The 19,435-nt window shown below is 41.1% G+C and overlaps 1 protein-coding gene across 2 annotated transcripts in view; it reads right to left on the bottom strand.

Moving 5' to 3' along the window:
• NELL1 (neural EGFL like 1) overlaps positions 1 to 19,435 on the bottom strand; it is a 1,025,511-nt gene that overhangs the window by 378,219 nt on the left and 627,857 nt on the right. For both annotated transcript variants that reach the window (XM_061158429.1, XM_061158435.1), the window contains exon 14: positions 5,536 to 5,658. In XM_061158429.1, the coding sequence (XP_061014412.1) occupies positions 5,536 to 5,658 (123 nt within the window). The remainder of the gene's footprint in view (positions 1 to 5,535; positions 5,659 to 19,435) is intronic.

Here is a 19,435-nt window from a genome sequence, read left to right as displayed (position 1 = left end):
TCCCCGAGAGATTAACCATCTCAGGTATGCTGATACAGCCAATGTTTTGAACCTACAAAACAGAGGATCTGACTCTCAGCGACATGGACAAACCGGAAGCCAGACTGCAATGAGGGTATGAAGCCAACCCACAAAGCAGCGGCAAGGAGACAGAAGGGGCGAGTTCCCACAGCAGCCCAGCTCCTGGACAGCTGACCCTGGGTCCCAGTGCCAGTTTGCTTCAGGTTCTATGACCCGCCTAGAAGGCTCACTAATGCTGATAGACAGGTGTTACTTCACAAAGCATGGAACCAGCACAGTTGCACAGAACCCCCAAATCAGAAGCAGCTGAGAATTCATGTTCTGTGGTCACCATCTTCAAGTTCTTCATAATTTCATCCTTGAATTTAAGCTTTCTAGGTGAGGTTCAACGGGACAGAGGACCACACTTCGGGACTGCCCAACACAACTCCCACTTTTTCCTCCCTCTCCAGGATGAGTTCTCAGCTCTCTGTTCCGCAGTCCCTGAAAGCAGTGACCACTGGCCACCCTGTGTCTCCAGCAGGGTCCTGTGCACAGACACGGGGAGGTGGGGTTTGGATATGCAGGCTCTGGGTGTTTCCAGGTGGAGCATGGTCGTGCCACCCCCAACCCCCAGCAGGCGGCGTGCAGGCGCAGTCCTCAGTGATCCAGGGAGCCAGTGGGGAGACTGCAGTCCCCTGGGCTGCCCATCTGCTGTGGATTGGGTCAGTGGGCTCGAGGGACCCTGCCCAGCCAGGTCACAGCACCTCAGTCAGGGCACATGGGAGCCCTGAAGTCAGTGGGTCAGGCGCATGTACAAGTGTGTGTGTAGGGGGTGGTCTGCATTCACCCTAGGAGTATCGCCACGGCCAAAGGAGTGACATTAAATAGGAAATAAAAACATCAAGATAGGTGGAGAAAGAGACCCCAGAAGAGAGGCAAAAGCTCTATGGTTTCACGCCTTTAAAAAGCAGATTTTTCCTACTTTTTTAAACAAGGATCCCACACTCATCTTACCCCGAGTTCTGCAAATTACAAGCCAGTCCCGCCAGGAGATTTCTTTGATCTGCAGTCAGAGGAGTCCTAACTAACACATAATATGTCTTCCACATGGCTCTGTATTTTGAGCGATTCTTTATAAGCCTCTTCCACACGAGACAGTGCCACTTTGTAAATTGTTCAACTGGCTTGGAAGCATTTGCTCAAATCCCCTTCCCAAACTGAACGGCAGACTCTCTCTGGACCTTGTTTTATTTGCCTCTTGCTCCTTTCGTGCTGCAAGCTACACTCCAGACACAGAATTCACACTCACTGTATGTTTATGAAACCAGTGTCAATATTATCAGTCATTAAGACAAGAATGTTTTCAAGCATCATCACATCTTATCCAGCCCTAATGACAGACAAGAGAGAGGGCTTAAACTATCAGCAATTTATCAACAGCTGCCTGCTTAAAGCTACCTTCAGTTCTAGGTTAAAGCGGGAGGGTGGAAGCAGATAAATACTCTTCCACAGACAACCCCAACCTTTACGTCTGCTTATATAAATCTGATCTGCAACAGTTTGCAAGTACTTTTTCCATTTAACCTCAAATGCCAAAATATTCAACAACAGATGCTGCATAGCTTAAATTCTTTTGCCTGTTTATCAAGAATGTGAACTTTATAATATGTATTGTAGAATAAAGGGGGGAAGAGACAGTGCAATCAGAGTTTCTAGTTGAAGAGAGAGAGGAAGAGAGAGAAGGTGAGAGTGTGTGTGTTAAATGATCAACAGCCAGAGAGGAAGAGGGAGATGCAGGGGAGAGAGAAAGAAAAGGAAGACAAATGGAAAGAAAAAGAAAGAGGAAGGGAAGGTCGGGGGAGGACAGAAACGAAAAGCAGTCATAACCACTAGGTTTCATCAGACTCAGCTATGACTTATTCAAGATTTACCCCTGAAAAAGGACAATGCCGCCAACCTCCCAGAGTTATGGTGGGAATTAGATGAGATGACATATGTGAACACACCCACAAGGTGCCTTGCACTTACTTAATGACTGTTGTTGAAGCTGGGAGAGTATTTTTCCATCTCCGTGAGAAAAACAAAACAAACCAAAGCTCCTTACATGGGCATCAGTCACCAGGAGAGCCCATCTGAGAGGATTTGTACTAATTAGCATTGTTCAAGAAACTGTCGCCTTGTGTTCTGCCTGTTAACAGAAGTGTTAGCAGTGTTCACTTCTACCCAGATGTAGCCAATTCCATGAACAACATCATGTCTAGCAAAGCTTTAAACATTAAAGAAAAAAAAAAATTAGTTCAAGCTGTCTGATTCTCCTGGTCCAACTCCCTCTATAAATGATTCAGTTACAAGTGGAAAACTCAACGACAAAATGTATGCCTTGAAACAGACACACAGTTGGGTACCTCAGTCACAAGGCTGAGATTCAAGCCAACTCATGGACTGCCTCTTCCTTGTCCTTCATCATTGTACCACCAATAATATTGTCTTCACTTTCATAGCATTTGATAGCTTAAAACAGTGATGTATATCCCTTTAATAATTCTTCACAATAACACTACTGGATAAATGTTGAAGGTGATATTGACCCAGTTGTAGTACATAAAAATACAGAAGTGACAACCCACCAGTAAGGAAATCAGGTCTAAACCCCAACTCACCAAGTCCTTGGTCAAATTTTTCATCTCCACTGCAATGCCTCCCCACACAACACTGATGAAATCCAAGATTCTCCAGATTTTACTGAGGTTAACATGACTGACCAGGAAAATTATGTTAAGAAAATTATTATCATTATTTATAATTTTGGGGGAAGATGTATTTTCAGAGTCTGTGGACATCAGAAATATTATTTGAACTCATATTTTTTGCAGTGGGGACTTTCAAAGTCCACAAAAGATGAAGCTACAACCTAGCACATATGGCAAGAGAGGGACTGGCAAACAAGCTCACTCACCTGGTGCAACCACTATCATTTTATGAAGTAAGATCATTCTGAACAAAATGCATTAAGATCAGTTCCCTGCATTGCTCCTCAGATTTACAGCAGTAGATCACATGCACCAGCAGGGGCTTGATATTCCGTGGAATTATATTAATGTTTACGTTCCTTTTTTGTTTTGTTTTAGAAATATATTCAAGTCTTCTTTTAAAAACTGAGCACTAGGTTTTTTCTTTATTTGCCTCATGGAGCTTTTTTAAAACCACAAATATTACATATATAAATGCCCACTAGAGGAGACACAAACAATACTGAATTCATAGCAATGAGTGAATGTCCTTTTTCACCCATCCCCATGGTTAATAAGGTGAAGAGTCTGCATGCTTGCCATGTCACTGCATTTACATAAATACATGTATAGATATTTATATAAATTAGCCAAGTGATGATACTATATATACTGTTCTGTAACTTGGTTATATGTCTTTTTCTTTTTTTCTCTCAAAAGTATTTATTTTAGTATGGGTGTGTATATGCATGTGCACATGTGTGTGCATACATATGCTCAGAACTTCAAACCACTGTATTCTATTCCATGAAACAATACTCCAAATAAATTAAATCATTCCACTACTGCCAGACACTTGGGATGTTTTTGGTTTTCAGTGAATACAAATAATGTAGCAAACATATCCCTGTACATGCATTTTTTTCTCCCTCAAAAGCATATACTTGGAACATATTTCAAGAAGTAAAGTCAATGGAATCAAGAGAATCTCTCTAAGACCCTTCAGATTTACTTTAAAAGTAGATCGATTTTATCAAACTGCCATTAAAAACTTTCACCCATTTACCTCTCAGTCATGCATGAGGCTGTTTACCCCAACCTCACTGAGACAGAATACAATCAATATTATAAGATTCTCCTCTAATCTAATGCATGAATATGGTGACTTAGTCACTGTATATTATTTCTCATCATCAGTATGTCATCTCTGCAGAAGAATACTGCTAGAGTGCTGTGCGTCCTTGAGTAAGTAACTTAACCGTTCTGTGTCTCAATATGGTGACCTCTAAAATGGGGAGACTAATAATACCTAACTCAAAGGGTTATTTCCTGTTTTGTTTTGTTTTTTTTTAATATAGATCTTGCCTCTTTTTCAGTGTGACATCTGTTTCCTCTTTGGCTGACTCAGTCAGTGAGTGATCGCTGACGCTTACAGGTGCCAGGTACCATTGTAGTGGATGGGAAAGAGCAGAGAGACATGACCAAATGGTCTCTCTCACAGAGCTTATGAGGAGACAGATAATACAGAAATACAAACACACCGATGCATAATGTTCTGAGAGGCTGGGTTAGTTAAGACAAATAAAGGAGGGCACAGGACTGAGAAGTCCTAGGGGTCTCCTTCTGACAGAGCAATCAGATTAAGTCTCTGAGGATGGCAGAGACTTGAGTAGAGGCCTGAAGGAAATGAACATGGAGGCAGGGTTGGGGAGCCCACGCACACAGCCCCAGACAGGAATGTGGCTGGCATGTGCGGGAAGGGCGCAGAATAAGGCGCTCGCGCAGAGCGAGTTCAGCGGAGACAAGAGAGAAAAGCTGAGAGGAGTCAGGGACTGTTCTGTTCCCATTAGATGGGAGGAGTAATGGGAATTTATCCTGAATGCTGACAAAAGCCAGAGCACTGGCCTCTAAATTGTTTCAAACACAGAGAGGGGCTGAAACTTTTAGCATCATATCCCAGCAGATACCTAGAGAGTGGCCATGAGTGGGGTCCTCTTGCTGTCTGAGCAGGGCTTTCAGAGAACAGATGCCCCCCTCAGCCACCAGCACATCCATCACAGTTCTAATGAGATGGATGAAACTGGAGCCCATTAGACAGAGTGAAGTAAGCCAGAAAGTAAAACACCAATACTGTATACTACTGTATATATATGGAATTTAGAAAGATGGTAATGATAACCCTATATGCAAGACAGAAAAAGAGACACAGATGTATAGAACAGACTTTTGGACTCTGGGAGAAGGCGAGGGTGGGATGATCTGAGAGAATAGCATTGAAACATGTATATTATCAAGTGTGAAGCAGATCGCCAGCCCAGGTTGGATGCATGAGACAAGTGCTCAGGGCTGGTGCACTAAGATGACCCAGAGGGATGGGATGGGGAGGGAGGCGGGAGGGGGGATCGGGATGGGGAACACACATAAATCCATGGCTGATTCATATCAATGTATGGCAAAAGCCACTAAAATATTGTAAAGTAATTAGCCTCCAACTAATATATATAAATGAAAAAAAATAAAAAACCAAACACAAGCCAACAGACAAAGCTGAAGGCGGCCATCTAGACATGGGACCATGCCCTGACCCACAAGCACATCTTCTTCCTTCTACCCCAAAGTCAGACTCAGAGCATTTTTATTCTTCTCTGATGCACAGTGTCCTTGCCTGCTGACCCCACCAGAGACAGGAAGCCTGGCCCGGGTCAGTCACCAGAAAAGCATGAAGGACCTGTGATAGGAGCACCAATAACCCGGGCAGGGGGGCAGCTCACAGGCAGCCTCGCCCCTAGAGCAGCCAGCCTACCTCTGCAGATGGTGCCGTTGCCCACGTAGCCCGGTTTGCAGGTGCAGCTGTGCCCCTGGACGGTGTTGGTGCAGATGGCGTTCTCATCGCAGTTGTGCTGCCCGCTGCCACAGTCGTCATGCTCTGTTTGCAGGGCAAGAAAGAGAGACACCTTTTCGTGAGTTGGAATCTCTGACATTGGAAAAGGTAAGAATGAAAGTGACTCCCACGCATTGGGACTTTGAAATCTCAACAACCCTAGAAGATGTATGTTATTATCCTCACTTTGCACAGAAGCAGACGGAGTGTCAGAGAAGTCAAGAGATTTAGCCAAGTGACGATTGCTAAGTGTTGCTCCAAGGTCACTGCTTCTTTCATGGCTGCAAAGGTTTCTGCAGAGGCTCCAAAGCCAGGTTCTCAAGGGGTGGGGGAGAGGGGTGTTCAATCCTGCATCTTTTCTTCCTCCTAGAAACATTTGACAATGTCCGAGGAGATGTTCGGTTGTCGCGCTTTGAGAAAGGAGATGCTCTCGGCATCTAGTGGATGGAGGGCAGGGATGCTGCTAAGCTTTCGACAAGGCAGAGGACAGCGCGCCACAACAAAGAATTCAACCTGTCTGATATGTCAACAGTCCCAAGGCCAGGAAACCTTTCTGCAAAGTTGAGGGAAAAAAAAGGAAAAGAAACAAACCCACAGGAGAGAGTCCGTGGCCTCTGTAGAACATGTCGGTTGGAAACCTTGGAAGCTTCCTGGGTAAAATCTGAAACCGGCCTTCAAACAAAGAGAGCAAGGAGAGACCAAAGAAAGAGGCAGACACTCCAGTTTGCTAGACACAGATTTAATAAGCAAGGGGACTCACATGTGAGACTGGTCTTGGGCGGGTGCAAGACCAGTAGATCTCTGCACTTGCCCACCAGAATCTGAAAAGTTTATATAGAGGCCTTAACGGGGTTCGGTCATGCATTCCATCCTGATGGTCTCAACAATGCCTTGCTCTTTCAGGGTTGTGTCCTTGAAACAGCTCTGACTGTGGAAACAGTGGGCAGAATATATATTACAGGGACAGGGATTGCATGTGGAGGCTCTGATGGCCAGGCTTCAGCTCGTGGTCCAACCACCTGTCACATCCTCTCAATATCCTTCTCCAAAAGAACAAGGAGGGTAAAACTAAAGAGGAAGGCCCAGCTCCTCAGCCTGGCAGAGCAGCACTAACCATTTTCACAGGGTTCAGAACTTAACCACCGTGCTGATGCCTGATGTGTAGTAATATGGTTACATATATTCAAATAGCCACAGCATCCTTAATTCACAGGACACAGGGGAAAATATATCTAACACTATGAAATGGACTGAAAGATTCCAACTTAGAAATCAAGACTTCACAGATAACTACACTCTCCCCTTATCACTGGGAACTTTTTATATTCACCTAAATGACTGCTCTGTAAATAAATACTACGGGAAAGTTTATGCCCTTTACTCCCTTTAACATCTGCTACTATGACTTAGAAATTTTAAGAGGAAAAATCAAGTAGGGTTATTGAAGTCATAAGACTATAAAACAAAAGTTGAAATCCCAACTAGAAACCTCAAAGAAAACAACACTAAGTGAACGTAACTAAACACTCAATATATTTGTTATGCAAACTATTAGATCAATGGAGCAATCAAGTGAAATAACGTCTATCTTCATTATTTTTTTATTTTAAATTTCCTAAGAGGAACTAGGTTAAAGAGTCCTAGAGAAAAGTTAAATTCTGCAAAGTAGAGCTGTTTCAGTCACCCACAAGCAATAAGGTCAAGTAGATACTTGCCCATTGCTCTTAACACCTTGCATTTTTTCAAAGAAAATGTGGGATAAGGAAGCTGTGGTACATATACACCATGGAATATTACTCAGCCATTAAAAAGAATTCATTTGAACCAGTCCTAATGAGATGGATGAAGCTGGAGCCCCTTATACAGAGTGAAGTAAGCCAGAAAGACAAAGAACATTACAGCATACTAACACATATATATGGAATTTAGAAAGATGGTAACGATAACCTTATATACAAAACAGAAAAAGAGACACAGAAATACAGAACAGACTTTTGAACTCTGTGGGAGAAGGCGAGGGTGGGATGTTTCGAGAGGAATCGGGTGGAGAGGGAGGTGGGAGCGGGGATTGGGATGGGGAAGACGTGTAAATCCATGGCTGATTCATATCAATGTATGACAAAACCCACTGAAATGTTGTGAAGTAATTAGCCTCCAACTAATAAAAAAAATTAAAAAAAAAAAAAAAAAAAACAAAGAAAATGTGTCTTAAGGCCAGAAGACCAACTCAAACTGTCAGAGAGACACGTGCACAGGTTAGCAAGCAGTGTGAGGGGAGGAGATTTATGAAGACACACCTCTAGTCAGTGCTCAAATCATCTTCAGGTTGTTCCAGAAATAGTAGAGCCCTGTGAATGTCCGACCACATTTACAGACCTAGCAAGCACCTCATAAGTACAGGTGCAATACCAGAAGACGTCAAGAAGACAAAAACGTCTAAGAATAAAGGATTAGACCCCAAGAGTTTTCAATATACTTATTTAAATCCACTTAATAAAAAATCATTAGAGTCTGTACTGGGAATACAAATGAGTAGATATGGTCCCTGCTCACATGAATGTTTTAATAGAGGTCACCAGACAGCAATATGTCACTAACCAAAACACAAGGGAGAAGCGATAAGAGTTATAAGTAGGTGACCTTATATTTTATCATATAAACAGAACATATTTTAGAGTGAAAGGGGACTTTGTTAATAAGTACACTGGAATAAGAGGCATAACTCAGAACGACCTAGGCAAACGAGCACGTGTGCTCATGTTTGCTAAGAGAAACAAAGAGAAACCGAAAAGAAGTTCACTGGAGCGAAGAAATGCCTTCCAATAGGCAGAAAAATTTTTCTTGAAAGATATGGTATTCGAACTAGCCTTTGAAAAACGGTCATGGCTTTCTCAGCCAGAAATGCTCAAGAAGGGCACTCCAGGTAAAACAACAGTGTGGAGAAATATATGATTTTCTGCAACATTCCAGAAGTCTAGCCCATTGCTATCTTTCCAGTTTCCAACCATCCCACTCACATCATCAGCTTAATAAAGGCATACTTAACAAATAGAATTGAAAGATACTGAAAATGTACAATGTAATAATTTGATATACATTTAGAAAGGATTATCCCATTGGGTTAATTAACACACCTATCCTGTTATCACTGAGGAAGGCTTTCTTACCTCTCCTTGATATTCCTGGGAACTCTGCATTCAAATGGAAATATCTTTCCTTTTCTCCTTTGCTTTTTGCTTCTCTTCATTTCACAGCAATTCCTAAGACCTCCTGAGACAGCCATTATGCTTTTTTGCATTTCTTTTTCTTGGGGATGGTCTTGCTCACTGTCTCCTGTCTCACTGTCTCAATGTCACAAACCATTCTTTGGCAATGCCAAAGAATGCTCAAACTACTGCACAATTGCACTCATCTCACACGCTAGTAAAGTAGTGCTCAAAATTCTCCAAGCCAGGCTTCACTAATACATGAGCTGTGAATTACCAGATGTTTAAGCTGGTTTTAGAAGAGGCAGAGGAACCAGAGATCAAATTGCCAACATCTATTGGATCATCAAAAAAGCAAAAGAGTTCCAGAAAAACATCCATTTCTGCTTTATTGACTATGCCAAAGTTTTTGACTGTGTGGATCACAGCAAACTGTAGAAAATTCTGAAAGAGATGGGAATACCAGACCACCTGACATGCCTCTTCAGAAATCTGTATGCAGGTCAGGAAACAGTAAGAATCGGACATGGAACAACAGACTGGTTCCAAATAGGAAAAGAAGTATGGCAAGGCTGTATATTGTCACCCTGCTTATTTAACTTATATGCAGAGTACATCATGAGAAATGCTGGGCTGGATAAAGCACAAGCTGGAATCAAGATTGCTGGGAGAAATATCAGTAACCTCAGATATGCAGATGGCACTACCATTATGGTAGAAAGCGAAGAAGAACTAAAAAGCCTCTTGATGAAAGTGAAAGAGGAGAGTGAAAAAGTTGGCTTAAAGCTCAACATTCAGAAAACTAAGATCATGGCATCTGGTCCAATCACTTCATGGCAAACAGATGGGGAAACAGTAGAAAGAGTAGCAGACTATTTAGGGGGGGCTCCAAAATCACTGTAGATGGTGACTACAGCCATGAAATTAAAAGACGCTTGCTACTTGGAAGAAAAGTTATGACCAACCTAGACAGCATATTAAAAAGCAGAGACGTTACTTTGCCAACAAAGGTCTGTCCAGTCAAAGCTATGTTTTTTCCAGTGGTTATGTATGGATGTGAGAGTTGGACTATAAAGAAAGCTGAGTGCCGAAGAATTGATGCTTTTGAACTGTGGTGTTGGAGAAGACTCTTGACAGTCCCTTGGACTGCAAGGAGATCCAACCAGTCCATCCTAAAGAAAATCAGTCCTGAATATTCATTGGAAGGACTGATGCTGAAGCTGAAACTCCAGTACTTTGGCCACCTGATGTGAAGAGATGACTCATACAAAAGACCCTGATACTGGGAAAGATTGAAGGCAGAAGGAGAAGGGGCTGGCAGAGGATGAGATGGTTGGATGCCATCAGTGACTCAACGGGCATGAGTCTGAGTAAACTCCAGGAGCTGGTGATGAACAGGGAGGCCTGGCGTGCTGCAGTCCATGGGGTCGCAAAGAATCAGACACGGCTGAGCGACTGAACTGACCCTGTTATCTCCCAATATTCTTGAGGCAAACCCCTTTCTCTGATGAGGTGGACTGATCACTCTCTTGCAAATGTATGTTAATTACTACCTCTTTAGCTTGTCATGAGGTTCCTGGACTCAAAGTACTCTCACAATGAAGTGAAAAATCTATGCTTTTGTCTGGCTTCAAATACCATTTCATATGAACACTCTTGCCATGCAGGCTTCCATGTACTCTTGACACCATATGAATTTAACCCATCTTGGAGCTTTTAATAAATTTAATATCTTTCATCACTTTGGAGGCAATGATATTACAATATATGGTGATGAGACTTGCAAGTTTTATCATGAATGCCCAATGAACTAGTTAACTTTGAGGAGACAAACTGTAGCAAATCTTCGATAACCCAGACTTTACCTCCCTCTACTTCATATGTGTTGTGCTAAGTCACTTCAGTCATGTCAGACTCTTTGCAATCACATGGACTGTAGCCTACCAGGCTCCTCTGTCCATGGGATTCTCTAAGCAAAAATACTGGAGTGGGTTGCCATGCCCTCCTCCAGGGGATCTTCCCAAGCCAGGGATCAAACCCGGGTTTCTTATGTTTCCTGCACTAGCAGGTGTATTCTTTACCACTAGCTCCACCTGGGAAGCCCTCTCTCACATAGTAATAGTGAATCCAAAGTGCCCAGCATTGAGCTAAATGGTGGCAGTATCGGTTTAGTTACTAAGTTGTGTCCGACTTCTGTGACCCCATGGACTGCAGCCCATCAGGCTTCTCTGTCCATGGGATTTCCCAGGCAAGAATACTGGAGTGGATTGCCATTTCCTTCTCCAACTGAGCTAAATATTATCACATATATGTCATTTAATTCTCCCAAAAACCACATGAAATATACTCATTTTACAATGAAGGAATGAAGACATTATTACATTTAAAGATTGCATTATTAAATACTCTAACATCACAAAACTACTAAGTGGAGGAGTTTGGACTCGTGCCTATAGACACTGGGGAAGTGATTGCATGATGCCAAGAATAAAGACTGTCTTTTCCTGTACTGGCCCCAAATACCCACTGAAAATCCAATCTATCCCCAAAGGACAAGAGTTTCAAAACATTTCCCCCTTATTATCTTTAGTCACACCTAAGTTTTCAAAGTATTCAGCACCTTCAAAACTATGTTTGACAGAGATGGCCACAGAAGAAATGGTCTCCTGCTAAAAATCTCAAATCCCCTTCCAGCTGCTGGAGATACTGTAGACAGTGTGAGACAAGCATTTGTGAGAGGTGGCAGGACATAGAGGCAAGAGGTTCTAGAAGCACACAGCCTGGGTTAGATGATCTTGGATATGCTACTTAGTAGCTATAGGCATTTGAGAGACTCAAACAGCCAGTCTTAGCTTCCATATGTAAAACGTGAATAGGATACAACCCATCTCCTAGGGTTGTGATGAGGACTCAGTTAATATAGATATGACATTTATTACAGCATAGTAACTAGTAAGTGCTCAATAAGTGTAAACTGGTTCATTATTGTTGTTACTACTACTAGTAGCAGTGTTACTCCTTTTTCCCACTACTATTAGTTACTTGTGAGCAGACTTCATTGTTGAATGGCAGTTAAGCTGGTTAAGAAAACCTTCTTTAAGGGATGGAAGTTCAGGCAGGAAAGCTGTGAACAGACAGAACTCCGAATACACTTAAATAAGAATACCTCTTTGAAGATATTGGGCTTCCCTGATTGCTCGGTTGATAACGGATCCGCCTGCAATGCAGGAGACCCCGGTTTGATTCCTGGGTTGGGAAGATCCACTGGAGAAGGGATAGGCTACCCACTCCAGTATTCTTGGGCTTCCCTTGTGGCTTGTCTGGTAAAGAATCTGCCTGCAATGCAAGAGACCTGGGCTTGATCCCTGGGCTGGGAAAATCCCCTGGAGAAGGGAATGGCTACCCACTCCAGAATTCTGGCCTGGAAAATTCGATGGACTGTATAGTCCATGCGGTCACAAAGAGTCGGACAGGACTGAGTGACTCTCACTTTTGAAGATATTAAACAAAGAAACATTTGCTTAGCTTCAATTATAGTTCCCAAGAAACAAGACTATACATTGGGAAGCTGAAGGATTTATGTTTAGGATTGTTGACATACAAACCAGCTTGATTATAGTAAATTTGGAGTATCAAACCTCTCAAGACAAAGAACTAATGATTTGGCATCAAACTCTCCATACTGATGATAATTAATGTTATGTTGGCTAATATTTAATTTAATTTAATTAATATTTAATTAATTAGTTGGCTAATACTTAATGAGTGTTCATTAAGCATTGTCATTATCACATGGATCCTTTCTCCTTTCTTCTCTTTTTCATGGGATGACTCAGAAGGACTTCCATACACTTCTGTAACATTGTAATCAATAGCCATTTTCAATTAACATACTTTTTCTTAGTGAAGTAAGCAGGATCCAAGCAAGCTACTGAAACAGTCACTACAGCTGTGACTGCAAAAGTCTTACACTTGAGATCTGACTGGCTACAGCTTCACTTTGTTCAAAGTGATCTAGTTTGCATTTCACAAAAAAAAAAAAAAAAAAGTTTTAGTGACCTCACTGGGATATGCCAAGCAGGTCTTATAAGTCATATTTCACAGATAAAATTGGAATTTGGAGCATCTATAAGTATATAGATAGTTAGTTGTATGTCAAAGACTCAAACCCCAATATCCTAATTCTTTCTCCTGTATTCTTTCCAAACCCCCAGAGTATTATGAAGCTATTCAAACATCTACAATGTTGGTCACAATGTAGATAATTTCTTTTACCTTAAAAAAAAAAAAAGAACTATAGATGTACCGGAAGCTGAAAAGTAGTACAAAGTGTCCCTGACCTCCTCCACCCAGTTTCTCTCCATAGTGCCGTCTTATATAGCAGTGGCGTCATATCTAAACCAGGAAACTGACATCCGTGTATCACTGCTAACTAGTCTACAGAACTAGTCAGTTCAGACCATGTTTTCCAACTGCACTCATGTTGTGTTTACGTATATATGGGTGTAGTTCTCAGCAATATTAACTTGGTATAAATTTCTGTAACCACAACCACCACAATCATGCTATGTCTTTGTGTTTATACCTATTCACACTACCCCTCATCACCCCCAATTCCTGGCCCCTATCAACTGCTAATCTGGTTCTCCATAGTTGTCATTTAGACAATGTTATACAGTGGCATTACACAGTTAAGTAAACTTTGAGACTGAGTTTTTAAAAAATAGATTTAATGCCCTTGAGTTGCATTCAGACTGTTGTAGCGTCAACAGCTCATCCCTTTTTACTGCTGTGTAGTATTCCATTGGAACGATGTATCAGTTTGTTCAACCATTCACATGCTGAAGGGACTTGGATTGTTTCCTGCGCTTCACAGCTCTGAAAAAAGGTGCTGCAAGCATCTGTGCACAGGTTTTTATGTGGCTATATTTTCATTACTCTGGGATAAATATCCAAGAGTGTGATTATAGAGGCATCTGGTAAGTGACTGTTCTGTTTTGTAAGAAACTACCAAATGAACTTCCAGAATGGCTGTACTATTTTACATTCCCACTGTCAATGCATGAGTGATCATTTCTCTACATCATTGCTAGCACTTGGAACTGTCATTTTTATGATTGTAGTCATTCATATTGTGTGTGTTATGATACCGCATTGAGATCTTAATTTGCCATTTTCCTAATAGCCAGTGATGATAGCATCTTTCCACATGTTCCTTTGCCATCTATATCTTTGGTGAAATGTCTTTTGCTGATTGTACTACGGGTCTTTTTTTCTTTTCTGTTGAGTTTTGAGAATTCTTCATATATTCCAGATATAAAGCCTTCATTGGATATGTGATTTGCAGATATTTTCAGTCTCTAGCTTGTATTTTCATCCTGGTTGCAGCCTTTCACAATGCAAAATGTTTTACTTTTGATGAAATTCAATTTACCTATTTTTCATTTTATTAATAGTGCATTAGATATCACATGTAAGAACTCCTTCTCCAGCCCTAGATCTCAAAGATTTCCTCCCATTTTTTCCTTAACAGTTTTGTACTTCTACCTCTTAGATTATAAGTTCATGACCCATTTTGAATTTATTTTTGCATATGGTAAGAAGTTTAGGTTTTGGCCTATGCATGTCATTTGTTGAAGAGGCCACTTTTCCTTCATTGAATTGCAAAAGCTTGTGCCAAAACCAGTTGTTTGTATTTGTGTTCTTCTCTTTCCTGATTCCCTATTCTGTTTCACTGATTTGTGTGTGTGTACTGCACTGCCAATTCCACACTGCTGAGAGTACTGTGAGTATAGAAAGCCTTCATATCATATAACAGTAATTCCCTTCACTTTACCCTTTCCATTTTGTTTTAGTCATCTTAGTTCCTCTCCCTTTCTGCCTAAATTTTAGATACTGTTTGCCCATTTCTAGAGAAAATCTTCCTGGGATTTTCACAGGAATTTTATTAAATGTATCAGTTTGTGGAGTATTGACATTTTTACTATACTGAACCTTCTAACCTGTAAACACAGTATGTTTCCCCATTTACCTACACTTTTATTTCTTCTATCGGTGTGTTGCAATTTTCAGCACACAGACCCTGTACATGTTTTACTAGATCTATAACTAGGAATTTAATTTTATTCCAGAGTGATTGCATATGATATTATTCTTTTAATTTTAGTTTCTATGTATCACTTGATAGTATAAGGAAATAAAATCAATTCTGTGTGTTAATCTTGTACAGCTTGTGACTCTGCTGAACTCACTTATTAGTTGTACAGTTTTCCTATAGATTCCTCAGAATTGAGCCCATAGGCAAGCATGTCATCTGTAAGTAGGATTAGCTTTATTTCTTCCTTTCTGATCTGCATGCTTTTTATTTCCTTGTGTTGCCACCGTATTCTGTCAGCTAAGATTTCCAGAGCTGTGTCACACAGGAATGAGAGCACATCATTGTTGGTTTGTGCCCAACCAATGCTAGAGAGAAACCAGTCAGTCTTTCAGCATTAAGTGTAATGGTAGTTCCACGTCACACAGCCTTGTCCATGCTGGGTGGAGGTGGAGGTTCTGATGGACCCCCGGCACTGAAGTCGGGGGGAGACAGACTGCCCATCACCTTGCCTTGCCCTGGCTTTGCACAGCCTGTGTGCTGCTGGCCCAGCTCCATGCTGGGCCCACTGACATCCCAAGGGAGGGACTTCAAGCATCACCTGCTTCTGCCAAGCAGGTTTCCTACTATCATATGGTTCAAGGAGGGTGAGTTTTCAGAAAGGTTTTCTGTTCTATTAGGCCCCCTTTTCTAGTTCTTTCTCGAGGAGCAGTCTCTCCTCTGTGCCTATCTATGGATTCAGGCTCCAGACTTCTTCAGCTTCCCATCTGAGAGACACCAGAGGCAAAATGAAAACAGAGAACCCAACACATTCTTGTTCATCTCCCAGAGTTGCTATGTAGTCCATCTTCTTCTACCTACCTTTCAGAGTCTACCCGGGCCTTTGTTGTGTGATAGCCAAGGGTTTTTTAGTTGTTAAGGACCTGGGAGGAACGGGGATAGTCCAACTTGGCCAGAACCATGTCTTCAGTGTGTTTAATTTTTAGGAAAATACTCACTTTCCTTCACTTTTTCAAAAAGACAAATCCCTAATAATTGGAATTTTTCATAAACATGAACGCATTTAATTGTTTAGCATAGTTTTGAGCAGACATTATGATTTAGATATTGCTCTAAAAGTGTTGTACCACTCATATGAATTAAATACTACCATCCATATTTTCTAAATGAAGAAATGGGTGAAGAAATGGGAAGAGAGAGGCTTTAAGTGGTCCAAGGGGTAGAATGGAAGAGTTAAACCAAGACAGTTACAGTCAAACCACGGCAGAAGAATTAGCACCATAATCCCTTATCAAACCATCGTCTCATTGATTTTTCTTTCTAAGTGTCTTTCAGATTCATTCTTTTATCTTCATTTCTACCGCCCTCATCAAACCTACCATCATCTTACTTACATCTAAGTGGTCAATACTTGAGCTCTTCCTGTAGCTTCTAAATGGAACTCTCATAATCACGGTTCATTTTTCAATTCACCCTTTGGAATTCAAAGGTGATCATCTTACAGTCTTTTCTAAAACCTCTCAGTTACTTTTCACTGGTCTTAAAATGTGGAGAAACATTGTTAATGTAACCGCCTCAGCCCATCACAGGTTCGCCTGCACCTGACTGTCTCAGTTCATTTTCTCATTTGTCTGCTCAGCTCCTACCACAAGGCTTTATTTGCTGCTTCAAAAGGGCTTTGTCTGCTTGGGTCACAGGCACTTTCACATGCTCTTCCTTCTTAGCCATATTAACAGTTGCTTATCCTGGGTATTCAGTTCAGTCCTCACCTCCTCAGAGAAAAGAAGGCTCAATTTCCTTGCTCGGCAAGATTCCCCTATAATATGTGGCTCAGACAGTAAAGAATCCGCCTGCAATGCGGGAGACCTGGGTTTCATTCCTAGGTTAGGAAGATCCCTTAGAGGAGAGCATGGTAACCCTCTCCAGTATTCTTGCCTGGAGAATCCCATGGACAGAGGACCCTGGTGGGCTACAGTCCATGGAGTCACAAAGAGTCAGACACGACTGAGCAACTGGACAACAGCAGCAAGGAGAATTAAGAAAAGGAAAAGGTAATTGAATCAGGCAGCTGGGGAAAACTTAGATGGAAAGAGCTTATAAATGAAACACAGTCAGGTAATGATGTGTTGATAAATTCATTTATCACAGTGACTGTAGGAAAAGGAGAAAGGAATGAGGTTTAAGGAGCTCTCTCTGAGGCAGGCTACTTCCTTCATAAAGAACTGCTAAAGATACAACTCCTAGACTCTGAGAAATACTTGCAAAGCATACATCTTTTAAGCAACTTGAATCCAGAATATATAAAGAACCTTTACAACTCAGTCATAAAAAAGTAACCCAATTAGAAAATGGGGAAAGTATTTAAATAGACATGTTGCTAAAGCATACATATAAATCTCTAGTAAACATATGAAAGGATACTCACCATCTTTAGTCATGAAGGAGACCCAAAGTAAAACCACGGTGACCACTTCACACACACCAGAATGACTATAATCAAGACTGACAACAGAAATTATCTATAAAAAAGTAAAGAAACTGAATCCCTTGTACACTAAATGGGAATGTGAAATATTTGGAAACTACTTGGCAGTTCCACAAACTAGTAAATATAAGATTTCCACATGCTCCAGTAATTCTGCTTCTAGGCATACACTTGAGAAAAATGAAAATATATCCACACATAGATTCACACAGGAATATTCATACTAGCATCATTCCTAATAGCCAAAGGTGGAAACAACCCATAAAGACATTAACAGATGATTGCATAAAGAAAATGTGGTATATCAATATAATGGGATATTTTTCAGTAATGAAAAATAATGCAGAACTTCCCTGGTGGTCCAGGGGTTAAAACTGCACTTGCAATGCAGGGGGTGTGGGTTCAATCCCCGGTGGGGGAACTAAGAGCCCACATGCAGTGTGGTGCCAAAAAAAGAAAGTTTTTGTAAAGAAAGAAAAGAAGCACTGCTACATACAACAGCATGTATCATGGATAAACCTCAAAACATTTGCTAAGTGCAAGAAGTCAATCACCTGCTTTATGTTCTCATTTATATAAAATATCCAGATGGCAAATCTATAGAGTCATAAAGTAGGTAAGTGGCTACTTAGGCCTAAGTTCAAGGGAATGGATACAAGTTTTCTCCTTGGGATGATAAAAATGTTCTAAAATTAACGTATTATAATGGAAGTGCAACTCTGAAAATACACTTAAAACAACTGAACCGTCCTTTTTTTGGTAAAGATTTTTGTTTGTTTGAATTTGTCACTCTCACTGAGATAGCTTTTGTTCAATTAGTATGGGTTAGTAAAACACTGTTGTTTTTTTGCTTGCTTGTTTGGGGGGTTATTTTTTTAGCCACACCCAGCATATTGCAGGATGGGATCGAACCTGGACCCCATGAAGTGGAAATGTGAAGTCCTAACCACAGCACTGCCAGGGAATTCCCCAAACTATACATTTTTAAGGAGGTGAACTTTATGCTACATACATTATACCTCAATAAAGCTGTTAAAATTTGCTAAGGATAAAGTTCTTAATTTTTGTTCTTAATTGCTAAGTATAAAGTTCTGGCATGTTTATCTCTTGCCATGTCTTAAAACAAGGATGGAAAGACTCATCAGATATCATTCTTGGGTGAAATGTTCTGCAAAGGAGGCTAAGAAATGTTAGTTATTTTGCTAATATCCTAGGGACATGCCACATTTCCTTAATTGAAAAAACAACATTTATTTAATAGTAATATTGGGGGAAGGAGGAAGAAGTAATTATATATATATATATATTGCATTCATTTCCAGTTTCTTAAATGTCAAATCTGAAAATCTGTTGTTTAGGCTCAAGCACAAATGTTCTTTGCAATCTAACACAGTGCGTGAATTTGAGAAACAATTTCCTAAGTCAGAGTAAATACAACTCTAGGCCCTGTAAGCCCTCTGTTTGCCAGAATGGACAACTAAATCTCATTTATTATTGAAACCCACTCCACCCCATTTGCGCTTTGTGGGATTCTATCATGGTTCTGTGGGTCTCAGGCAAAACCTTGTGTGAAGGCTATCTGATTTCCACACTGGTTATTACTCTGGCCCATTAAAAGGAGGCTTGAAGCCCTGCTTTGCTGTTATTCAGTCACTAAGTCATGTCCAGCTCCTCATTACCCCATGGACTGCAGTATGCCAGGCTTCCCTGTCCTTCACCATCGCCCAGAGTTTGTTCAAACTCATGTCCATTGAGTCAATGATGTCATCCAGCTCTCTCATCCTCTGTCTCCCCCTTCTTTTCCTGTCTTCAATCTTTCCCAGCATCAGGGTCTTTTCCAAAGTGTGGGCTCTTCACATCATGTAGCCAAAGGATTGGAGCTTCAGTTTCAGCATCAGTCCTTCCAAGTGAATCGGCTGACTTCCTTTAGGATTGACTGGTTTGATCTCCTTGCAGTCCAAGGGACTATCAAGGGTCTTCTATAGCACTAGAGTTTGAAAGCATAAATTCTTCAGTGCTCAACCTTCTTTATGGTCC

The sequence above is a fragment of the Dama dama genome, chromosome 2, assembly GCF_033118175.1.
Source record: "Dama dama isolate Ldn47 chromosome 2, ASM3311817v1, whole genome shotgun sequence".
NCBI classification, from domain to species: Eukaryota; Metazoa; Chordata; class Mammalia; order Artiodactyla; family Cervidae; genus Dama; species Dama dama.
The sequence above is the reverse complement of the archived record's forward strand: the minus strand, read 5'-3'. Positions and strand labels throughout refer to the sequence as shown.